The 23,737-nt window shown below is 37.9% G+C and overlaps 2 protein-coding genes across 4 annotated transcripts; both read right to left on the bottom strand.

The window, feature by feature from the left end:
* Positions 1–28: 28 nt before the first annotated feature.
* On the bottom strand, positions 29–18,080 carry aco1 (aconitase 1, soluble). 3 transcript variants are annotated; one of them, XM_017472116.3, is made up of 21 exons: positions 17,963–18,080; positions 14,711–14,850; positions 14,093–14,261; positions 13,046–13,183; positions 12,248–12,317; positions 11,953–12,136; positions 11,060–11,199; positions 8,709–8,880; positions 7,338–7,438; positions 7,019–7,135; positions 6,671–6,830; positions 6,372–6,507; positions 5,614–5,698; positions 5,368–5,524; positions 5,130–5,254; positions 4,927–5,031; positions 4,614–4,756; positions 4,378–4,525; positions 3,436–3,558; positions 3,076–3,261; positions 29–1,556 (listed from the first exon to the last, which is right to left on the bottom strand). In XM_017472116.3, exons 2-21 carry the CDS (start codon positions 14,805–14,807, stop codon positions 1,440–1,442), a joined length of 2,673 nt encoding a protein of 890 aa, XP_017327605.1. In that variant the 5' UTR covers positions 14,808–14,850; positions 17,963–18,080; the 3' UTR covers positions 29–1,439. The 3 variants fall into 3 exon arrangements, with proteins under 3 accessions (XP_017327605.1, XP_053537325.1, XP_053537324.1); XM_053681350.1 differs by lacking the exon at positions 17,963–18,080 and adding an exon at positions 15,002–15,099; XM_053681349.1 differs by lacking the exon at positions 17,963–18,080 and having other exon boundaries at positions 14,711–14,995.
* A 520-nt stretch (positions 18,081–18,600) lies between these two features.
* Positions 18,601–23,481, bottom strand: LOC108267333 (leucine-rich melanocyte differentiation-associated protein). The gene is made up of 5 exons (XM_017471359.3): positions 23,379–23,481; positions 22,307–22,544; positions 21,906–22,088; positions 21,718–21,795; positions 18,601–19,700 (listed from the first exon to the last, which is right to left on the bottom strand). The coding sequence occupies exons 2-5, from the start codon at positions 22,483–22,485 to the stop codon at positions 19,556–19,558; spliced, it is 585 nt and encodes a 194-aa protein (XP_017326848.1). The 5' UTR covers positions 22,486–22,544; positions 23,379–23,481; the 3' UTR covers positions 18,601–19,555.
* Positions 23,482–23,737: the final 256 nt, after the last annotated feature.

Here is a 23,737-nt window from a genome sequence, read left to right as displayed (position 1 = left end):
AAATAAACTCAAACATTACAACCATAAGTCATCTGAAGGAAAAAAAAAGATTTTTTATTTGAATAGATCATGAGACAGAGGGGCATTACATCAGAACAGTCAAGATCAGTGAAACTGTATTGCTATTTCTATCCACAATAATTTCCTGAATAAAAGTCCTTTTGAAATGTTAAAACCCATAATAACCTCCTCAGTGAAGCATATATTTAACATCCCCATCTTTACTGTGATGTTAAATATTTAGATGACTGGTAACTTCCAGAGGAATTTAGAAATCGTCAAGATGTATACAGTATGATGTTGTAGGACATTTCCCCCCACTCATAACCTCTGGAGTCCATGTTTCAACAAAATAAATGAACTACAGTAAAGCGCATGGTTGAATGACTCACTTAACTTAACTTCACTGACAAAGCAAAGAAAAGTACACACATACAGTGCATCTGGTTTGGAATGATGACCAAGCTTCTTTAAACAGACTTATATAAGCATCACAGGGTACTATAGGCACTTACAGGAATCACACACACTATTAGATCATTTGGTTAGCATACAAATATGATCAATACGCTGAAATATATTTATTTATACAAAATTATATGGATCGATTTCTCATCAAAAGTAAAATCCTGCATTTTTAGTCACCAGTAAATTAGTCATAAGCACTTTTTTGTTGTGTTGTGTTGTTTGATAGCTGAGAAAGCTGGAGGGCAAAGATGGTCCACAGAAGGTAAAGATCAAAGCTGGTGAGTATCTCAGCGTTCTCATTTCATAGTTAGTTTGGATGGACAAAGCTTATATGTGGAAGAAAAAGATTTCACCATAAGGACACAGTGAGTTGTTTGTTTAGCATCTTCATGATAGAGAACATTTTCCTTGTAAATATAACATTACAGCTATTTTCAAATTTAAAATTTTGAATTAATGCAAAAAAAAAGGGGGGGGGGGGGGGGGAGACACACAGTGAAGATTAATGTTTGGCAATACTGAGGTAGGGTTAGAAACCAGACCACAGGTGGATCTGTATACACCTGCAGCCAGTGACTATAGTTATGAAGTCAAATTCTCTCCATCATCATTAACTGTGAGGAGCTAGAACATTATTAAGATCTTATGATTAGGGACTCAACACAGTGATGATAAAAGTACTTTTTTTAGCCATTTAACCTTCATAGATACAGTAAGATCAACCACTACTGCCAACTTTAAATGCTAACCCCCAATACTTTCTTATAGTGAATTCCAAGCTGATATGTGTTGTATATGCAGTGCAGTCATGATAATTCATAAACATAAACATTGAAATTCATTTCTGACTCACAAAAAATTACGAAAAAAATGTAAAGGTTTGCACTTCCAAAACAAGAGACAGGTGAAAAAAATGACTCTGCTTGTGAACTTGTTAGCTGCAGTAGAGGGAGATTGATAGTAGACAATCTCTACTTTTCTGTCATCTTGCGGATCATGTAATTCAGGATGCCGCCGTGGTGGAAATAGGTGAGCTCCACGTCAGTGTCGAACCGCATCCTAGCCTGGAACGTCTTCCCGGTGTCCATCTGCAGAGAGCACCACGAAACATTAAAAGATGTGACATTTGTTTGAATTTAGGGAGTTGTTTTTGAATTATTAACAAATACAGAGTATTTTCATTTGTGACATGCTTTAGTTCAGTTGAGAATAGAACTGTGTGTGTGTTTATATGCTTAAAAAGGTAGCAGCTGTATCCACCTTTAGTAGAATACATGTCAGTTTTAGACTGTTTAGACTAGATATTAGATTTTAGTACCCTGTATTTTGAACTGCATGTAGGAGAGAGAGAGAGAGTCAGTGTGAATGAGTGTGTGAAAGAGTGAGTGTGTGTGTGTGTGTGTGAGAGAGAGAGAGGATGAGAGTGTGTGTGTGCGTGTATGTGTGTGTGAGAGAGAGAGTGTGTGAGAGTGTGAATGATTGTATGAGTGAGTGTGTGTGAGTGAGAGATTGAATGAGTGTGTGTGAGAGAGTGAGTGATTTCAGTAATGAGACAGAAAAGCTAGTGAACAAGTATCAACATTTATTTATTTATCTGTTGTATTTTCTGCAGTAATTAAAATCAAAAAGAAAAACCATGTGAACAAGTAGGCCTATCAATATTTATTTCTTTATTTGCTCTATTTTCATATTAACGTATAAAACATCTGAACGATGTCTTGAGGTGTGGTAACTGTGGTATAAGCGAAATAATTGAATTATCCGTTGAATTATTAGAAAATAATGCACACCTGATGTGTAACGGTATAACAATGCGCTGAATATAAACAACTGTAACCATAGAAACATCCAATTAGACTCACAGCTTGATTATTAGTAGAGATGCGGCACAGACAAAGGTAATTAACACAATCTCTCTCTCTCTCTCTCTCTCTCTAATAACTATTTATTATAATCCATTCAAATAAATATAATCTCATCACACTACTTTATCTCTGTGTATGATTTCAAGCGGGCAGAATTCTAGATCTAACGACCCGTATATAAAATATCTGACATAAATGAACCGTTATGGTTATCTTTTCAGTCTCATTTTGCACTGCAAATATCAATGACAGTTTCAACTTGTCACTGCTGGCAAGCGACCATAGAATAATTGGGATAATCCACAGCCAGGTGTGCGGTACATGATTTTAATGCACTCCGCTTCACATAGGGTGGTACTTTGCCTCCATGTCTCACATTAAAATCGTGTAAGCTGTCATTGATGGATTATCCCTTACTTATAAAAAGGGGCCTTCAGACTTCTCTCTGTTCTTTGGCATCGGCTGCACACAGCACTTCTCTGCTCAATCGACTGAGCGGCACCTCTGATTATTTTATGTGAATATAATTAGCCTTGATGAAATAAAGGTGATCTGAATTCTCAGCTGAGCTCTCTCTCTTTGAGAAGGTGACCCCCCCACACCCCCCCCCCCCCAAAGACTAGATGTTAACCGCAATCAAGAAGTTTACTATCGTGATTATTAAGTTATAATGATAATAATAATAATTGATGCCACTTATGTAAAATAGAGCAGCAAAAATAGTGCATAAGCAAAGATGTACCTTAATGTCAACAATCATTCTGGGGGTGAGCTGTTCAGGAATGACCACGGTGTAGCGCTCTCGGCCAGTGAGACCCAGGCTATCAGCCGTTTCTCCAGGCAGATACTCCAGAGGAATGATCCCCATACCCACCAGGTTACTGCGGTGGATGCGCTCGTAGCTCTCGGCTAGTACAGCTTTGATACCCTGAGGGCATCACAAGAGAATTGTTTGTTTGTTTGTTTGTTTTTACTCACAAGAAGAACTGCAGACAATTTTCACACATTATGCCTCTTCTAATCATTGATTCACTGCTGTAAGAAAATAGAGGTATGACCTCATAGTCATTAACATTAGGTAAAATGAGTACATGACACACACCAGCAGGAATGGTCCTTTTGCAGCCCAGTCTCTGGAGCTGCCTGATCCATACTCCTTCCCTGCCAGCACCAGCAGTGGATACCCTGCCTCCTGATACTTCTCTGCAGCATCATACACATCCAGCTGTGGGAGAACACATCATTTAAAGGAGCAGTATGTAAATTTTTGAGCTTATTGCTATATATAGTTGAGGTGATAAGTTTACATACACCTTGCAGAATCTGCAAAATGTAAATAATAATTTTTTTAAATGATTAAATAGAGATCATAAAAGTTGCATTTTGTTTTTTTTTTATTTATCACTGCCCTGAATAAGCTATTTCACATAACAAATGTTTTAGTGTCCACAAGACAAAATACTAACTGAATTTACACAAATTATCCAGTTCAAAAGTTTACACACCCTCGATTCTTAATACTGTGTGTCGTTACCTGGATGATCAACGACTGTTTTTTTGTTTTGTGATAGTTGTTCATGACTCCCTTGTTTGTCCTGAGTAGTTAAACTGCCCACTGTTCTTCATAAAAATCCTCGAGGTCCTGCACATTCTTTACTTTTCCAGCATCTTCTGCATATTTGACCCCTTTCCAACAGTGGCTATTTGATTTTGGGATCCATCTTTTCACACTGAGGACAACTGAGGGACTTGTACACAAGTATTCATAAGGTGCAAACCTTCACTGATGCTCCAGAATGCACCACGATACAGTAAGAGCCAGGGGTGTAAACCTTTGACCAGGATGGTTGGTGTAACTGATCGGTATACAGTAGTGGACTGGAACACCGAGTCCGAGGCTAACACACCGGCAATGTAAGAACGCAATGTCAAGAAATAACGGTATTTAGAAAAAAAACTCCTATATGACAGGACATCTTTTATGTGTTTTTGTGCTGGTGTTACGTGTTACATGTGAGGTCAGATCAGATAATCCCTGTCCTACCGTGTCCCCTGTAGGCAGGTAGATTGTGCAAGGCGCCTGCTTGTTGAGGAACTTGTTGAAAAGGCGGATGTTTGCAAACGTCCCCCGAGCCATGACAGCATCGTTACCACGCCGAGAGCCATACGAGTTAAACTCTCGAGGTGTTAGTCTACAGTGTGGAGAGAACAAACGATCACTTATACTCGTTAAAAACTATTATAAAAGCAAACAACTGGTGAATAACAATAATGTCTCACCCACGACTGGTCAGGTAGCGAGCAGCGGGACTGCTACGAGCAATGTTTCCAGCTGGAGAGATGTGGTCCGTGGTCACTGAATCCCCCAAATTGAGAAGCACATATGCATCTACAATAGACTTGGCCTTTGGAAGCTCTCTGGTCTAAAATATGAAACACATAAGTTCGAAGTGCAAGTACTGTAATGGTTTTAAAAAAGTCTGCTAGTTCTGTGAGCTACACTGCTTCTTTACTCTTATAGTGTATTTGTGTAGTGTGAAACTAATTTATGAATTGCTGTTCCTCTGAGACAGTAGTGAGGAAATTCTATTACCAGTCCATCAAAGAAAGGTGGAGGCTTGATGTAGGTGGACTTAGGGTCCCAAGTGTAGAGCTTGTCAGAAGAAGCATTCAGAGAGTTCCAGCGTTCATTTACTGTCTAAAAAAAAGAAGCAAAAAAAAAGCCATATGATGAGAGCCTATATACTTAAGAGCAGACTGACCAAGTCATTCACTGCTTAAGCATTGTTTACTAACCTCCACTTTCTCATAGACCTCTTTGAACAGGGCCGGGATAACAAACTTCCTTTCTACAGCCTGGATCTCCTCTCGTGTGGGCCAGATGTCCATTAGAAAGATCTTCTTCCCCTCCGCATTCACCGCTATTCCAACACACATCAAACAGAACCTACTGGCTTAACATCACTTGCTGAACTGAAGTACTCGGAAGTAAACCAATTATTAAAATACAAAAGACAACGGACATTTCACTCACCAATGGGCTCCTTTTCAAAGTCAATCTTTATTGTTCCTGCAATTGCATAAGCAATGACCAGAGGAGGTGAAGCTAAATAGTTAGCACGTGTGTTGGGGTGTACACGACCTTCGAAGTTCCTGTTGCCAGACAGAACACCTGCCGCTACCAGATCTCCCTGAGAAGAGAAATTGTAATAGCATGGTATTCGAAAACACTTACAGACTCATAGCATGTGCAGTTACAGGAAAGATGTGCAGTATTTACCTGGCTGATGGCCTCTACAACTGGCTCTGGAAGAGGACCACTGTTTCCTATGCAGGTCATGCAGCCATAACCGACCACCTCAAAACTAACAAATAATACATCATCACCATCCATGGAGGTGTAAAAAGATTTAATAATTTGCTTTAAAAGTGATCAATCGCTATGCAAAAAAGACCCTGTTTTATATCCTCCATAAAAACTATACATCTGATTGCATTTCTACTTGTGCCTCTTGTATTAGTATTAAACATAGCATAGTGTATTACACATAAAATAACATTATAGTATATAATATTATTATAGTACAGTATAAGTAACATATTTACATTGCAAAAACTGTCATCTTACCAAGTGGAAATATCTTATATAGTCAATTTTATCGCCAATTTCCTATTAAATGATTACAATAAACCAAATCTAAGATTATTATGCATATTTCTAGACATTTTACTATTTTTAATAGTACTTTTTAATGTACTTATTCTATGGGCAGATAATGTAGCTTCTTTCAGGAAAGAATTGCTAAAAATGAGCAAAATTATCTGTCAATAGAACAAGAATAGTTCAAGCTTGAAATTAGTAAATAAAAATGTCTAGAAATAGGTTTAATAATCTTATACTTGGTTTGTTGTAATCTTCTAATAGGAAATATTAGATCATTATATTCAAGATATTTTAACTTCTTGTTTTTACATTTTACACAGCATTAAATACTTTACATTATGACTCATTCATTACAAGCCTTGATGATATCATACCCTAATTTGGAGAGGTACTCCATTACACCACTTTCCTTCAGATAATAGGTGACTACTCCACTCCCAGGAGACAGGCTGGTCTTAATGTAAGGCTTAACACTTAAGCCACACTGGATGGCCTTCTTTGCCAGGAGTCCTGTGGGGGGATAAAGAAACATTTATCATTTATTTGGATAAGCAAGACAGCTTTTTTAGAGACACTAGTTATATATTACACATTCTCACTAAAAACACAGTGCACCAAATCTGCCTTTAAGAGTTGCCACCGGGTTACAGAGAAATGACATATACATTTGTACCTGCACCCAGCATGACAGAAGGATTGCTGGTGTTTGTGCAGCTGGTGATGGCAGCGATAACCACAGAGCCATGAGAGAGGGAGTATTCCACTCCGTTATACTGGAATGGGATGCTGATATGATGGCGTTCGGGTGGCACCTGAAACCCCTTGAAGCCTTGCTAAAATAAATAAATAAATAAAAAGAAAAAAGAAAGGCTGAGACAAGCAAACTTAACAAAACATTTACAAATTCAAGGTAATGAAATTGAGATGAAGCAGGAGTGCCTGAATACAGATTTCTATAGACATTACTTAAGGTAAAAGGAAAGGCTCAATGTGGTTTGTACTGAAATGGAACAATATGTACCTTGGCTCCTAAACAAGACTCAAAGTCCTGTTTCATTTCAGATACGGCCACTTTGTCCTGTGGCCGCTTCGGTCCACTACAGCAAGGGTCAACCTTGCTGAGATCAAGTTCAACAACCTGCATGAAGAGAAGACAGAGATAAATAAATGAGCTATGTAAAAACGGCTGAATGTGTGGATCTGAATGGATGCCACCAAATGAACATACCATGAAGTCAAGGTGCATTTATTTCTAATAGAATAAAAAAGTATATATAAAAAAGGACAATTAAAAACGTTATCAAAATAACATAATAATATGTCTGTGCATGCAAGTATACCTTTGTAAATTCTGGATCCTGAACCTGATTGCTGTAGTCCCTAAACATGGCAACTGCTTTCAGGTACTGTGTAATACTGATAAGCTTCTCAGCATCTCGCCCTGTTCATACACAAAAAGCTGTTACATATCAGGTACACCTCTCACTTAGAAAGTAGAAACAATTACACTATACTCACCATCCACTTTATTAGGAACACCTTTACATCCATACATCTAATTAGCCTATCATGTGGCAGAGGCACAATGCAAAAAGAATCATGTAGATACAGGTCAAAACCTTCAGTTAATGTTCTCATCAAACATCAGAATGAAGAACAAGTGTGATCTTTGTGACTTTGATTGTGGCGTGGATATCTGTACCAGGTGGGCTGGTTTGAGTATTTCAGAAACTGCTGATCTCCTTGGAATTTCACACACAACAGCCTGAAGAATTTACACAGAATGGTGTGGAAAACAAAAATTATTGCACGAGCAACAGTTCTGTGGGTGGAAACGCCTCGTTGATAGGAAAATGGCCGGTTTGATTCGAGCTGCCAGGTAGGATATAGTCACTCAAATAATAACTCTTCATAACTGTGGTGAACAGAAAAGCATCTCAACATGCACAAGACATCGAACTTTGAGGTGGATGGGCTACAATAGCAGAAGACCATACTGGGGTCCACTCCTGTCAGCCAAGAACAGGAATCTGAAGCTATCTTGGGAACAGACTCACTCAAACTCAACAGATGCTTTTCTGCTCACAACGGTTGCAGAGAGTGCTTATTTGAGTTACTATAGAATACCTGTCAGCTCAGATCAGTCTGGTCATTCTCCTCTGATCTCTCTCATCAACAACGTGTTTCAGCCTCCGGAGGCTCCACTCACAGGACGTTTCTGGTTTTTCGCACCATTCTTGGTAAACTCGAAAGACTGTTGTGTGTGAAATTCCCAGGAGATCAGCAGTTATGAAATACTCAAACCAGCCCTTCTGGTACCAACAACCCTTTTCCTTCAGTTTGATGTGAATATTAACTGAAGCTCTTGAGCTGTATCTGCAGGATTTTTTGGATTGCGCTGCTGTCACATGATCATATGTGACAGCTTAGATAACTGTGTGAATGTGCAGGTGTTCCTAATAAAGTGGACACTGACTGTATATGGCCAAAACTATGTGGACACCTAGCCAATCACCCATATGTGCTTGTTGAACATGCCATTCCAGATTTATGGAAAGGCTTTGCACTGTGGGGATTTCTCCATTCAGCCACATGAACATTAGTGAGGTCAGGCACTGAGCTGAGCTTTTGGCCGTATATTTTATGAATTAAACACAACAATGGACTTTATGTTTGGAACAGATAACCCAAAATCAATGCCACCAGTGTACCTGTCTGCTCAAGATACTGGATGCTGATGTGGTCAACAGGGAAGAAGGCTGCTGTAGCACCATACTCTGGGCACATGTTGGCAATAGTGGCACGGTCTGCGATAGAAAGCTGAGCCACACCAGGCCCAAAGAACTCCACAAACTTGCCTACCACACCAACCTGACGCAAATGCTATAAGAAAAAATTAATAGACAATCCACAGGTTAATAACTCTATAAATGAATAATCATATTCTAACAATGGGCCCCATTTATCACGATGGATAGGAACAGATTTATGCGTAAATCGTTAGTACAATCATTTACACAAGAAATTTGGTATTCATGAAAATTTTGTAAATTTGCTAAAATGTTTGGATCCTACTCGTGCTCCTGAGTGTGTGTAAATTTACGCATAAGAAGGCTAACTAATATAAACCTCAACCTGATCAATTTCAAATCATATAGTTTGCATAGATTATTCAGAGCGATTTACAGAAGTGCTTTGGAGTCCCTATCTAAATCGCATCCTCATGCTAGTTCACTAAGACTGGGAGTAGGAATACCCTCAAGAACATTCTGTAAAAAACAGTCATTTTATATTATTGCCATTAATTCATGAATATAAAAAATAAAGAAAGCAAGCCAACTCATCCATCCATCCATCTTCTATCACTTACTCGGGGAGCCTGGAGCCTATCCCAGGGAGCATCGGGCACAAGGCGGGGTACACCCTGGACAGGGTGCCAGTCCATCGCAGGGCACAATCACATACACACTCCCATTCATACACTACGGACACTTTAGACACAACAATCAGCCTACCATGCATGTTTTTGGACTGGGGGAGGAAACCCCCGCATGCAAACTCCACACACACGGCCCCAGCGGGAATCGAACCCCGGAGGTGTGATGCAGACGTGCTAACCACTAAGCCATCGTGCGCCCCAAGCTAACTCAAACCCATAAATTAAGACAAATAAAACTAATCACTTAATTTTGATAAAAGAAATGATGCCATATAAATGGAGTACAGCTGAAAACCATAAACAAATGCCTCAGCTGACAGAACGTTTAGCGCACGCTTATTATTATGAATATTATATAAATTCCCCTCTGAAAGTATTGGAACAGCAAGACCAATTATTTTACGAAGAATACGAGATGATAAATCAGATTTTCAGCTCTCATTTCCTGATATTTACATCTAGATGTGTTCAACAACTTAGAACATGGCACCTTTTGTTTGAACCCACCCATTTCTTCAAGTGATCGAAAATACTGGAACATGTGACTGACAGATGTTTCTTGTTGCCCAGGCGTGCCCTGTTAGATTAATTGTTTAAACAATTAATATCTCTGAATGTCTATTCTGGAACAGGCTCATTAAGCTTTATTGATGATGTAACTCATGATGGTAGCAGTAAAATTAATTCAGAAGTTTACAGAAACATTGTCTGCCAATATACAGAGCAATGCATTGGAAGGAACTTCATCATGCAGCATGGCAATGACCCAAAACACAACTCAACCAAGGACTTCATCAGGGGGAAAACAGGAAGGTTTTAGACTGGTCAAGTCAATCACCAAGACCTTAACCCAACTGAGGAGCATTTCACCTCCTGAAGAGGAGACTGAAGGGAGAAACCCTCCAAAATAAACAACAACTGAAAGAATCTGCAGTAGAAACCTGGAAAATCATCACAAAAGAAGAATGCAACAGTTTGATGATGCCAGTGGGCCACCAGCTTGATGCAGTTATTTCAAACAAGGGATATGAAACCAAATATTAAGTGTTCCTGTACTTTTGCTCACCTAATAATTGGGTGACCTGCCACCAAAAGTGCCATGTTCAAAGTTGTTTAACACATCTAGATGTAAATATCAGGAAATGAAAGCTGAAATTCTGCTCTATCATCTCATATTCATCACTCATTCTGAACTCAAACCCAAATGTCTTTGGTGTATTACAAAAACAAAACAATTGGCTTTGCCATTCCTATACTTTCAGAGACTGTATTATTAAATCTTTTTATTGGCATATAAGTGAGTGATAACTTCCACTTCAGTTTTTTGGGCTTTACCCTGATCAAACGTTTCATGCTCACAGCAGACTGTCTTCTGTGGAGTTCTGTGGGCGTCACTACATGCAAATCAGCTGTGCCATGCACACACTTGGTAATTAATGGGTGATGGGCATTCATCAACATATACATGCAAGTACAAAGAAAAATCAACATTTGGTTTATGCAAACATTTACACACAACTTTACTAAAAGCTTGATAAATGAAGATCAAAAGTCTTATCCTCTCTGAACAGTAAAAATAAATAAATAAACAAACAAACAAACAAATAAATAAATAAATTGTACCTTAGTGACAGTTAGGACAATATCAGTGGAGGTGATGTACTTGTTTGGAGTGCCCTGCAGTTTGTACCCAATGACCTCTGGGAGGACCATACTGATTGACTGACCCAACATCACTGCCTCAGCTTCAATACCTCCCACACCTGCTCAGACATATTGATAGTACACCTTGTTAGAGTTAATTGCTCTATATAACAAGTATTTGCACACAGAAAAGTTCATACTCTCCAGCAAAAATCAAACTGTATCGATTAAACAGCTATACTATACGGCCAAAAGTTTGTGGACACCTGACCATGTGCTTGTTGAACATTCCATTCCAGATTTAGTCTCCCTTTGCTGTTAAAATGATCTTCACTCTTCTGGGAAGGTTTTCCATTAGATTTCTAGCGTGGCTGTGGGAATTTGTGCTCATTCAGCTACAAGAGCATTAGTGAGGTCAGGCACTGTTTTCGGGCGAGGGTGCAGTCAGCATTCCACTTCATCCCAAAAATATTCAATATCGTTGAGGTCAGGGCTCTGTAGACTCTGTACAGGCCACTCAAGTTCTTCCACTCCAAAGTTGACAAACTATGTCTTCATGGACTTTGCTTTGTGCACAGGAGTATTGTCATGCTGGAACAGGTATGGGCCTCTTAGTTCCAGTGAAAGAAGATTGTAATGCTACAGCATACAAAAACAACCTGTACAATACTTCCAACTTTGTGGCAACAGTTTGGGGAAGAATCACATATGGGTGTGATGTTAGGTGTCCACATACTTCTGGCCATATAGTGTATATTTACGTCATTCTATAAAGCAATATTAGTTTAACAATATACATTCCTAGATTCAAGCGGTGATGTATAAAATGTGTCGTTACAACTGCAACTGTGCACTTTCAGTAAAACACTCACCCCAGCCCAGCACTCCCAGGCCATCGATCATGGTTGTGTGTGAATCAGTGCCCACCAGACTGTCGGGGTAATAGTAGCCATCCTGCTGGAACACGACCCGGGCTAGATATTCCAGGTTCACCTGATGCACTATTCCTGAACCTGGAGGAATTATGCGCATATTCTGGAATGCTTTAGAACCCCACTGTGGACAAGAAGGCAAAAGTCGTCACTCCTGTTTAAAATATATAAGAAGGAATTGTGTGCAAGTATTTTAATGTCAATTCAGGAAGTTAAATATAGAATACGTGATTACCTTTAAAAACTCAAAACGTTCCTTGTTTCTTTCAAATTCAAGTTCTTCGTTTTTCTGAAGACTGTCAGACCTGGAATGAATTTTATTAAAAGTCAATAAGCATGTCAGTCAAAAAAACAGCTACCATGTGAGATTGTAATTGGTGTCTTATACACATCATACACATCAACAAACAGGTTTCTAATTAATACAAAGCTTAACTAATATAGGTATAACTTCTAGTGATACATTCCCTTCATAGTAACACTTCAGCTGTGAATAATGTATTATAGATGTATAATTTATAATAATACATTTCTACAGGAAACATGTAAAAGCTATCTTTTGTGTAAAGGTTTTAAACTTCCATTCAGGTCAGATTCAGTTGAACAGTGAGTGTGCCACATGATCTGTGTGGTCAAAGGTAACTCTTTAAAACATGTCTAACTTGACAAACACTTGCTGTATAAGGGTCACAATGCGAGTGCAGTACGATTATGTGCTTTTTAACTTGGGCTTGACACCGCATATAAGAAACCAAAGACTCAAACCTCAAATTAAACATCAGACCACACATATACTGTACATCCATAGCAGAGAAACACTCAGAGTCTGTAATAACTACCTTTGCACATTTTTGTATGCTCTTGCATTTTGTGTAAACAAGTTCTTAGGCTAAATTAATGTTTTGTCTAACACACATCACAAAGCCAACTTGACTTAATAACAAGTACAGCACATTTGTGTTGCAGTTAGTGCCACAGCCATGTGAGCATTTAAAAAGGTCTTTCTACAGGGTTCTTGAATATAAACCCTTACTTTCTGTTGAAGTCCACCTGAATGGAATGGTCAATGACTAGGTCAGCAGGACACACAGGGTTGATCTTCTCGGGATCGCCACCCAGCTTCTTTACCGCATCACGCATTGCAGCCAAATCCACCACTGCAGGAACCCCACTGTCAACAGCAGAGATATACGTTCATAACAGAGCAACACTCAGAGGCACCAAATAACTACCTTTTCTTATGTTTTTTGTTTTCTTTGCATTCTCTTGCTTGTCTTGTCTTGCGCTTCCACTCACCTTATACCCATTTTATACTATCTGTAGAGTTTGTTTGTAGTTTGTAGTGCACAGACTTTGGAGCTGTGACATCTCATTTCACCGCACTTTTGTACCAGCTATGAAAACGCATGCCATAAATAAACCTTTGAATTTTGAATCTTGTAAATAGTGCCAATGTGACATGTAAGGAATAAAACACAAAGGGGAGTGCTGTTATAGGAAAATAATCAGCAGTGGGGTGTTGTGATACCACCACAATGCTGTTTCCTTTCCAATAACAGCAAATCCATAAGTCATGTCACCAGGAAACCACAAAACCCTCTGTGCTAAAGACGCCTGTTTTGGAAAGCTTAAAGGAATAGCTTTACCTCTGACTTTTGAGACTATTTCCAAAAATGCTACAAAAACATTTTCTGACAGAAATCTTCACCTTCACCACATCATATGATGCATCTGTCATGCAAGTCCCTGAGTAAGTTGTTACTATAGAACAATAAAATACTATTAAGAGCACATTAATATAATCTTGTCCAATCCGAATTGAGAAATCAACAGCACTGTTGTATAAAACACATTATCAAATTGTTTAAAGCTATTAAACACATCACAGGGCAGTGTTCCTTGTCTGTAATGAATTTGCCAATTAGGTCTTGGACATAAGGGGGACAATTGATATGATTATTATGAGAAGGGAAAAGCAGAAGGAATAGCAGCACTTAAGGAAATATAGTAAACTTTACAATAGTCAAGATGACAAACAGTCAAAGCCAATCATTAAAGGCTGAGGTTTAATTAACCCTACGTGAAGTCCTGCAGGATGACACGGGCAGGCTTGAAGGGCACCTCCACCGCCTGGGTCTGGGTCTGCTTCCAGTTGAGAATGCGCTCCACATCTTCCTTCTTTACCAGGAACTCATCACAGTTCCTCACCGCCGACTCCAGCAGCACCCGGATGGAGAAAGGTAGGTGTTCTGTATTTAAAAAAAAAAAAAAAAAAGACTTAAGTACTTTTCAAATGTTTTTTTAATTAAATACAGAACTACAACTTCTTTAACAATCTTCTTTATAATATTCTTTAGAACGCACATCATCAAAGTTTGGCATATCGTGCAACAAGTTTCATTGGCAAGTCATTGGCAGACACTGGTTTTAACACGTGAGAGCATGTGCTGTTCTCTATCCACTTTGGGTTACATTTTTATCATTTCTGTGTATGCTAGTTGCATCAATCGCACATGAAAAGAACATGAATAGCCAAATGTGCAGAAATTGGACTAAAAGTAACAGAAATGAGTATGCAGCATCAACACTAAAGTCACTATTAGATCGCTCAAAAGATTATAAAGATCATGCTTAGCTAGAATGGTGCAAAAAAAAAAAAAAAAAAAAAAAAAAAGTGACACTGCAGCAATTCTCTTACCATATCGGGGGTCTCCAAGTTTTCTGAGATTGAAAAACTTCCAATCAGGTTTCTGGGAGTTCAGAGGCTCAACGATGTGTGCGTAAGGGTTACTCATAGCTGAAGACTCTCTCCTTACCCACAAGCTACCTTTGCGTTATCTGATAATGTAGGGGGAAAAGTCAAAAAAGAACCTACAATAATTATCTAAGAAACATCATATGCATAAACAGCACACCATTTAACTACAATACACAGTTACACCCAAGAACTTGCTGTGACTAGCTAAAACACCCAATTAAACGTCCAAACCTGCCACTTAGACATGAGCATTTTAGCTCCATTTGTTGCCTCTATTTATCAGTAAAGGCTTGAGGCACTGCCAAGTTTGAGAGGTTGGTACGTGACAAGCAGGATTACATCACCTGAGATAGGACACATCACAGAGGAAGGGCAATGTGACTTCATATAGAGGCTGGAATACTTGTCGAATAATCTAGTGTTTGCATCCAAACCTTCGTGTCTGACAGATCCAAAATCGATAAATGATATCTCCAAAATAAGTTCCCATACATTACGAAGCAGAAAAATAAAAGCTAACAAAAATGTGACTAATATTGGATTGCGGTGTTTTTAGGTTATATGAATTACAGCAGCCATGCTGTCATTAGAAGTCTAGTGAGAACAAACACAGACAGGCGATTGTGTAAATTGTGAGAGTTTGCATGAAAGGCCATTGTGAAACTGGAAAGAGGGACTGAATAAACGCTCAGGTGATGGGTCACACGATGAGCTTTTGTAGCACAGCTATTAGAGATAACATCTACAGTAGTTTTTCCATATTTAATTCAAACATAGAAGTCAGAAGATTAGAATTGGTTACACTAATGCTCATTGGACTAAAGGAGTTAAAGAGAAGTCTCTGATCCAGACCAAATGAAAAACATGACTCGTATGTAATTTGCAGAAAAGTTATATTTCTGCTTCAGTAATGAGCCTATGATTTAAGACAATGCTTCAGGAAACCAGACAAGCAGGGCGGTTTACTCGAACCCTCAAGTGAACTAACCAGTAAATTCCAAAATCTGCAAGATCGTTGCTCATTTCAAGGTTACAAAAGATATGGCAATGACAAAGTATGATAGTTGAACCATTCTGGGTCTTTTTTTTTTTTTTTTTTTTTAAACTGAGGGCCACACCACCCGTTCACCACCCGTTTTCTCTAAAGCCAACTTTATCAAACTCAGGTCAGTAAACATAATATATCTACTGTCATATTCGCATGTATCCCCAGTTTGATAGCCTCATCTCAAAAACTCATTTAAATTTAGCGCTTCCTTGAAAGACTAGTACAAGATAAAAACAGTGTCGTATGTACAGTATACAGTATATGGGGATTTACAGTAACCACTGGGTGTGTTTTTTTCCCTTTGGGCCAAAAAAGCTTCTTTCAGCTGAAAAAGTGCTGTAAATAATAAATGTAGTTAACTGATCTCACCTAAATAGTAGTCTAACTTTAGCCAAGTTGAACATACATTGATGGATTTTATTTCACATTAAAGAACTCAGAACATTCTCCATTTCCCTTGACAGAAAGTGAGAGCACTGTGTCTGTGGATCTTTCAAGTGGAAAAATCGAGAGGAGACGAGAGACTACTGATATAAGATGAGAAACGAGCACGGCTTCCCGAATGTCAGTTAATACCCGAGATGTCAAAACACATGAACAATTGTCAGTCACTTCAGATTCACGTGTCGCTTGGCTCATCTGCCACTTTTATTAGGGGGAAAGTAGAAGACTGCTCTTATTGAGTGATAACTCATTTCACAGTGATATACTCTGATGTTAAAATATGATGCCCTTAGGAAAAATGCTTATGGTTATCAGGTCTGCCAGAGCCATCAAAAACATTAGTACTTTTAGATGAACACTTCTGATATGATATAGCTAAACCAGTTAAATTAAGCTAGCAGTCCAGACCTATAGTTGCAACTACTCATCACCAATTTTGAACCTTTTATTGATTTATTTTTTTTTTTACATTTTTCCATGTATTAAACCTACAGGTGTAAGACTTGAGATAGCCTTAATGTTTGAATAGTCAGCAGCAGATGTACAGCTTCCAAGCTTAAGACTCTAGCAGATAATAATGCACTTGGTGTTCAGGCCAATTTTTGTGTTTACTTTTATGATGTTGAAAATGCAACCTTTTTGCATGTATTAAACCTATAGATGGAGAGCCCAGTGATGCAGTGGGTAGAGTTGCCATGTCACAAATCCAGGATCCCTGGTTCAACCCTAAACTCGGGTTACTGACTGTATGGGGTTTCATGTCCATGTGGGATTCCTTCCACTGTCCAAAATCATAAATGGAGGTGAATGAGTGACCTGATGTAGATCTGAATGAGTGTCCTGCGGTGTACTAGTGTCCTATCACATCCAGTATTTCCAGATTAGGCTCTGGATCCAAATCGACTAAAGTGATTACTGAAGATGAATGAATGGATGAATGAATGGATGAATGAATGAATGAATGAATGGACCTATATGCATATGGTTAGGGCTAAGGAAACGAGATCAGATGCAGATTTAATTAATCATCTCAAAAACAGCATTGTAATGCTATAGCTATTTCGACATAATCCCTCCAGTACTAGGAACTCTAAAGCAAATATAAATAAAACACTAATGTCATTATGTGTCCATTCACCTTGCGTCAAGCAACAAATGACATATTTTGCAAAAGAAGCTTATATATATAGTTCATTAAGAGGCGCTACTTCGAGTATGCTCTTGTTAATGACAGACTACTGACATATTCGTTATATCTAATAAAAAGCTGGTAGGTATCAGTACATTCACATTCAGATATCAGTACTTCAACATTCAGTAACTACATAACCATAACTAACTATCATTATCATTGCAAAATAAACATTCGCCTGCACAAAGCTTCCTGCTGTAGCTGCTGCTGTCCACCTGAACCTGACCAGATCTCTGTCTGAACCTGAACCTGACCGGATCTCTCTCTGAACCTGACCGGATCTCTCTCTGAACCTGACCGGATCTCTGTCCACCTGAACCTGACCGGATCTCTCTCTCCCTTCCTTTCCCCAGTAATGATATATCAGTGGCCTGTATGTTGTCGCTAAGGTTAGCTAGCTAACATGAAAATGCACTCGCATTGTTAAAAGGTGACATTCGTTTCAAAATTTAACAGGTTGTTTCCCCCAATCCACACAAGTTATGCTATTTTGTTGCACAGGACTTACCTATTTTAAAGACTAACCGAGCCCTGGAGATAAGTTCAGCTATTAGCACTACCTTAACCAGAAAACAGTAGACCACTCTCATACCATACTGTACCGTAATGCACATAGTACAACAGACACGTAAAAAATACAATTCATAAACTCTCTTCACTATTCTCTCGTGATATCTCGTGACAGCTGTAATCCATATGTGTACACTAATAATAGAAGTGCAAGGATATAGAAGTGTAAATATGTTTTAGAATTTGATTCTACAATGAATAATGCTATTAAACGACGATTTCTGACTTTAATACGGTAATGATTCAGCTCTTTTATCCGTAAGGTCGAAGTCATTAGTTTTACGCCTGCTTGATACCATTTTTATACCTAAAAGGTATTTTATGTAACTATGGAAGCCACAGCTGAGTAAAAATATGATTCTATATGTCAAGATAACCAGAAACTTTCTCATAATAATGACTTAACATCTCGTAATAATTAGAAACTTTCTCCTAATAATGACTTAACATCTCATAATAATGAGAAACTTTTTTAAGAGAAAAAAGTAAATAAATAAATAAAATTTAAAAATTAACTTTTTATTTATTTATTTTTATTATTTTTTTTTACATTATTACGAGATGTAAAGTCATTATTACAAGTTTCTCATTATTATGAGATGTTAAGTTTTTATTACGAGAAAGTTTCTCACTATTATGACAGAATATTTTTTTTTTTACTCAACTGTGGTGGAAACGGTTCTCCATATATAACAGTTGAAGCCTATAAATAAAACAAACACAGCTCTCCAACTGTTCCACTCCTGTTTTGGGTAGCAGGAAGCAATTCAAAGTTATACTGCACAAGAAAAAAACTGCTTATTTAATGAAGGAATCAATACGTGCAGAAAAAGCAGCCAGACTAATAAGTAATATAAGAGTTCTATTTCATTCGTCTTATTTCTTCATCTTTTTTTTTTTTTACTGTGCTCTACAAGACAAAAATACTAAAGAGTAGGCTATTGCTTAAAATATTTTGAATGAACAAAAGAGCAATAGGCCTATAGCTTATCTTGAAACATGTATAATATTCATAGACAACAATGCTGAAAAAAAACAATAGAAACCAGAAATTCTAATGGTTTCCACTACAAATAGCATTACCAAACCATCAGCTAACCATTAAAACTATTACCATTATTGGTCCTTATTGGTATACACTAAACATGCCACCAGTAGAAGGCAACAAATTACCACTAGAGACCCACAGGGACCATTACAGTTCCCATTAAAACCAATACAATTCTCATTATAACCATGAGCGTTTCTACTGTTTGTTTGTTTGTTTTTTCACTAGGGAACAAGACGTCCAACTTCATATAGTACTCGTTCATATTGTTCAACATTCAGTAAAAAAAAAGAAAGTTGATACAAGTGTAAAAACAACAATTATCATGTATTTGTATCAGTCTGGATTTCCTATCAGTTCATATCACCACGATGCATCTGTGAGTTAGTTCACGTTTATCTGCATGGGTAGTGCTTGGCAACAGTAAAGGAACCGGTCAAGCTTGGCATAGAACTAAGTCACATCAGATGGATGAAGAAACCATCAGTGATGGAACGCCTTCCTTCTTTTACTGCCAACTCTGCTCTTCTGCATCCTGTATGTCTTCCTGGCCTGTGCTCTCTCTTTGTCCTGCACCTCTGTGTCATCCAGCACCTCCAGACTGGGGATCTGACTGATAACATATAGCCTGGAGAGTAAGAGTGGACCCAAATCAGCTTGAACTCAGTGTGAATCATTTCAATAATTTCAATTGATATAGAAAGAAGTTCTTTAAATTTATGCACATCTAAAGCTGATGTGCTTTCTCAAAGGAAAGACAACTGAAACTTGATTTTTGACATGAGTAACATATTTGCTTTCATAAGGAAAGACACTAAAGGTGAATATGGTAATTTTGTAAAACAATAGGTATCACAGTAAAGTACATTGCTGATATGCCTATGTGTTTTTATGGGAACTTTTTTCCAAACAAATTTAACTCATGCAAATGAGGCTGCTTTCAATATGAAATTTAAATATGTGTAAATCTGCATACTTTACAAAATCCAAAATGGAGTCCTTCAATGATGTCAGAATTAAAATGTTCATTTCAATGTGTACTTAACAAAAAATGTTTTACAAGACAGTTTGTTGGAATATTATTTATTTTTATTTTTTTAAGTGCTGTTTTCCTAACCCTCTCAGCTCCTCAGCGTAAAATTATAAGACTATGAATATCTCATCATCTACAGTACATAATATCATCAAAAGATTTTAAGAATCTGGAGGAATCTCTGTGCACAAGGGACAAAGTTGAAAATCAATATTGCATGCCTGTGATGTTCGGGCCCTCAGGCAGCACTGCCTTAAAAACAGGTATGATTCTGTAATGGAAATCACTGCATGGGCACAGAAACACCTCCAGAACTCATTGTCTGTGAACATACTTCACCGTGCCATACATAAATGCTGGTTAAAGATCTATCATGCAAAGAAGAAGCTATATGTGAACAAGATCCAGAAATGCAGCTGTCTTCTCTGGGCTAAAGCTCATTTAAAATGGACTGAGGCAAAGTAGAAAACTGTTCTGTAGTCAGACGAATCGTAATTTGAAATTCTTCTTGGAGACCATGGACACAGCATCCTCTAAACTAAAGAGGACTAAAGAGGAGAGGGACCATCCGGCTTTTTATCAGGGCTTAGTTCAAAAGCCTGCATCTCTGATGGTATGGGGTGCATTATTGCCTATGGAATGGGTAGCTTGCACATCTGGAAAGGCATCAATGCTGAAAGGTATGTACAGGTTTTAGAGCAACATATGCGTCCATCCAGATTCCATCCCTTCTTTACTTCTGAGAGACTCTGCCTCTCTAAGATACTCTTTTTTATACCCAATCATGTTTCTGACCTGTTGCCAATTAAACTCATTAGTTACAAAATGTTCCTCCAGCTGTTTCTTTTTAGTTACACTTACTTTTCCAGCCTTTTGTTGCCCCCCGTCGCAACTTTTTTGAGAAGTGTTGCAAATTCAAAATTACCTTATTTTTTCTTTAAAATGGTACACTTGATCAGTTTAAACATTTGATATGTTTTCTATGTTGTATTAAGAGTAACATATGGGTTTGTGAGAATCATTGCAAAAAAAAAATTTATTTACATGTTTTTATTTACATTTGACACAGTGTCACAACTTTTTTGGAATTGGAGTTGTATGTCATACAGATATATGTTATTATGGATAGGATGTGAGTGAACAAAAACAGTGAAATGCTGAGTTTTGACGTTTTAGTACTACAGTTTAAGATTACATACATACATACATACATACATACATACATACATACATACATATAAATGCAATTGACTTTTTTTAAAAATCTGATGATTGATGTCAACAAAAGCGAAATTTCTGCTAAAACTTTTTGTATATTATTATATTATGTATATATTTTTGTTTTCATTAAAAGCCTGATATTTCTTCGGCTTATTATTATTATTACGTTAGAGTGGTCTGCATGGCGTAAAATGGGGAAAGAACAGCATATCTGTATACATGATGACCACTAGGTGGAGTAGTATACACATCTGAAATCATGTGTTGTTTATTATTGTGTAAAACATTTAAATCACTAAATAAAACCAATGTGTTTTAAATTGGTAATGTAGGTGAACCCATAAAAATATAGATGTTTGGCATGTAGGAATGTTGGGATTGTTTTATTTACCTGTAATCAATGTACTGAGTCAGACTGCCTCCATTAAAGTAACTGGGTGCTGCCTCATTGTTCATCATACTAAGTATCCTGTAATCACAGCAGACAACATCTTACTGAAATTCAAGAACACTGAGGCTTATTTGCTGATGAATCGACTGTTGTTAATACAGAAAGAGACATGGGCAAATGGAGCCTACTTGATATTGGGGAACTTGCAGCGTATCTCCTCAACTATGATGGGAAGGTTGCTTATTTTGTTCTTGTTGATCCACAGTGTAGTGAGACTTGGCATGTAGGGGAATTTGACATGAGTGCTGTAGTTGTTGCCATCCAGGATGAGAGTGCTCAGCTTGGCCAGCTCCACCAGAAGAGCTGGGCTCCGTTAATGGCTGAGTTAAGGGCTATTGCTTATGTAAAAAATGCAAAATGTAAATTTTAAAGGTTTGTAATGTGTGTTACTTTGGGTGTGTTTTCACATACAGTCCTGTGTATAAGACAATGATGTTTTGAGTTTAAAGAGCCTTAAATGCCTGTTTTATGGGCTGATACACAATTCAATTATTTACACAAATAGAAAGAAGTGCACACAAAAGGATACTCGTCCAGCAGGTTATAACTGAGGTCCAGGACCTCTAGGGTGTCCCGCTGTTTGAGAATGATATCATAAGGAATCTCCAGGAGGCTCTGGTATGCAAAGGAGAGCCTCTTCAGTCCTGGCTCTACGGTGGAGCTCCCTGGAGCCCCTGGTTCCATTACACTACTCTCACACACTTCCATGCGTTCAGCCGTCGGTATCAGGTCACATAGTAAACAATGGCCAGACCCGACATGACACCCTATACAAATATGCAGGTTTTTTTTTTTTATTATTATTATTATTTTTTTTACACAGCATAACCAATTTACTCAGGAGCATTAATAGTAGTAGATTAATTTCTTTATTTATCTTTAATGGCTGGTTTATTCTGGTCAGTGTCATGGTGAATCTGGAGCCTATCCCTGGAAAACTAGTCATGAGGCAGAAATACACACTGGATGGTACACCAGTCCATCACACAGCACAAGGTGAACACATATTTACACACTCATTCACACCTATGAGCAATTTAGAGTCCATATACTGCCATGTTTTGAAGGTGGAAGGAAATGCAATCAACGTAGGTCAAAGTCCATCATTCATTCAGTAAGTGGGACTCTCAGTAGATCAGGCACCATTCTCACAGAATTTCCTGTGTGTGTGTGTGTGTGTGTGTGTGTGTGTGTGTATAAGGACCACATCAGAAGGAATATGTGTAATATGTCTAATATTCTTAAAACTCACCTTATACATATGTAGCTTATTTGCATCATGCAACAGTCTTCCAATATAAAACTCCTCAGTTTAAAAATTCCTGTTGGTTTTTTCTTTCTTTATTTATTTTTTAATGTCTTTAGGAATCATCATTATTCTGTCTACCTAAGACCTTCATCCACTTTCCTCAAATCTGCCATGTAGCTTTCTATTCACAAGAAGAATAGTTTCATAACAAATTTTCATCAGTAATTTACTTAAAGGTGAATTATGTCAATGCGATTACACACTAGTATACTGCACTTGTGGACTAAAGCAAACATAGGATAAAATATATAAAAAGTATAGATTGTATTTTAATGCACAAAATTCCGCTCACCGGTGTACGCTGGGTTCCTCAGTAGGTTGTGTATTGAGACAATCCCTCAATGTGTGTGCTGAATGTCTTCATTATGCACATAAAGGCTGTATTTCATGTCTGGAGTCAGGATCACAAGATCTGGATAATTTCACTGCCTATTAACCCCTTACTCAGGCCAGTGGTATACAGAAATAGGTCAGCTGCTGGATCATTTTTAACTGAAGCTTATTAACAATATGATGGTTTTAGTGGTGGTTTAGGGAGTGCTTTTAAGGTGGAGCTCAATAATATTGCTTTTTAGAAGGAGCCCAATAATATTATCATACATTGCTAGGTAATTTATATTAGGCATCGTACTGTGAATATGAATTACTGAG

This window comes from Ictalurus punctatus, chromosome 7 (genome assembly GCF_001660625.3).
Source record: "Ictalurus punctatus breed USDA103 chromosome 7, Coco_2.0, whole genome shotgun sequence".
Taxonomy (NCBI): Eukaryota; Metazoa; Chordata; class Actinopteri; order Siluriformes; family Ictaluridae; genus Ictalurus; species Ictalurus punctatus.
This window is presented reverse-complemented; position numbering and strand designations above follow the sequence as displayed.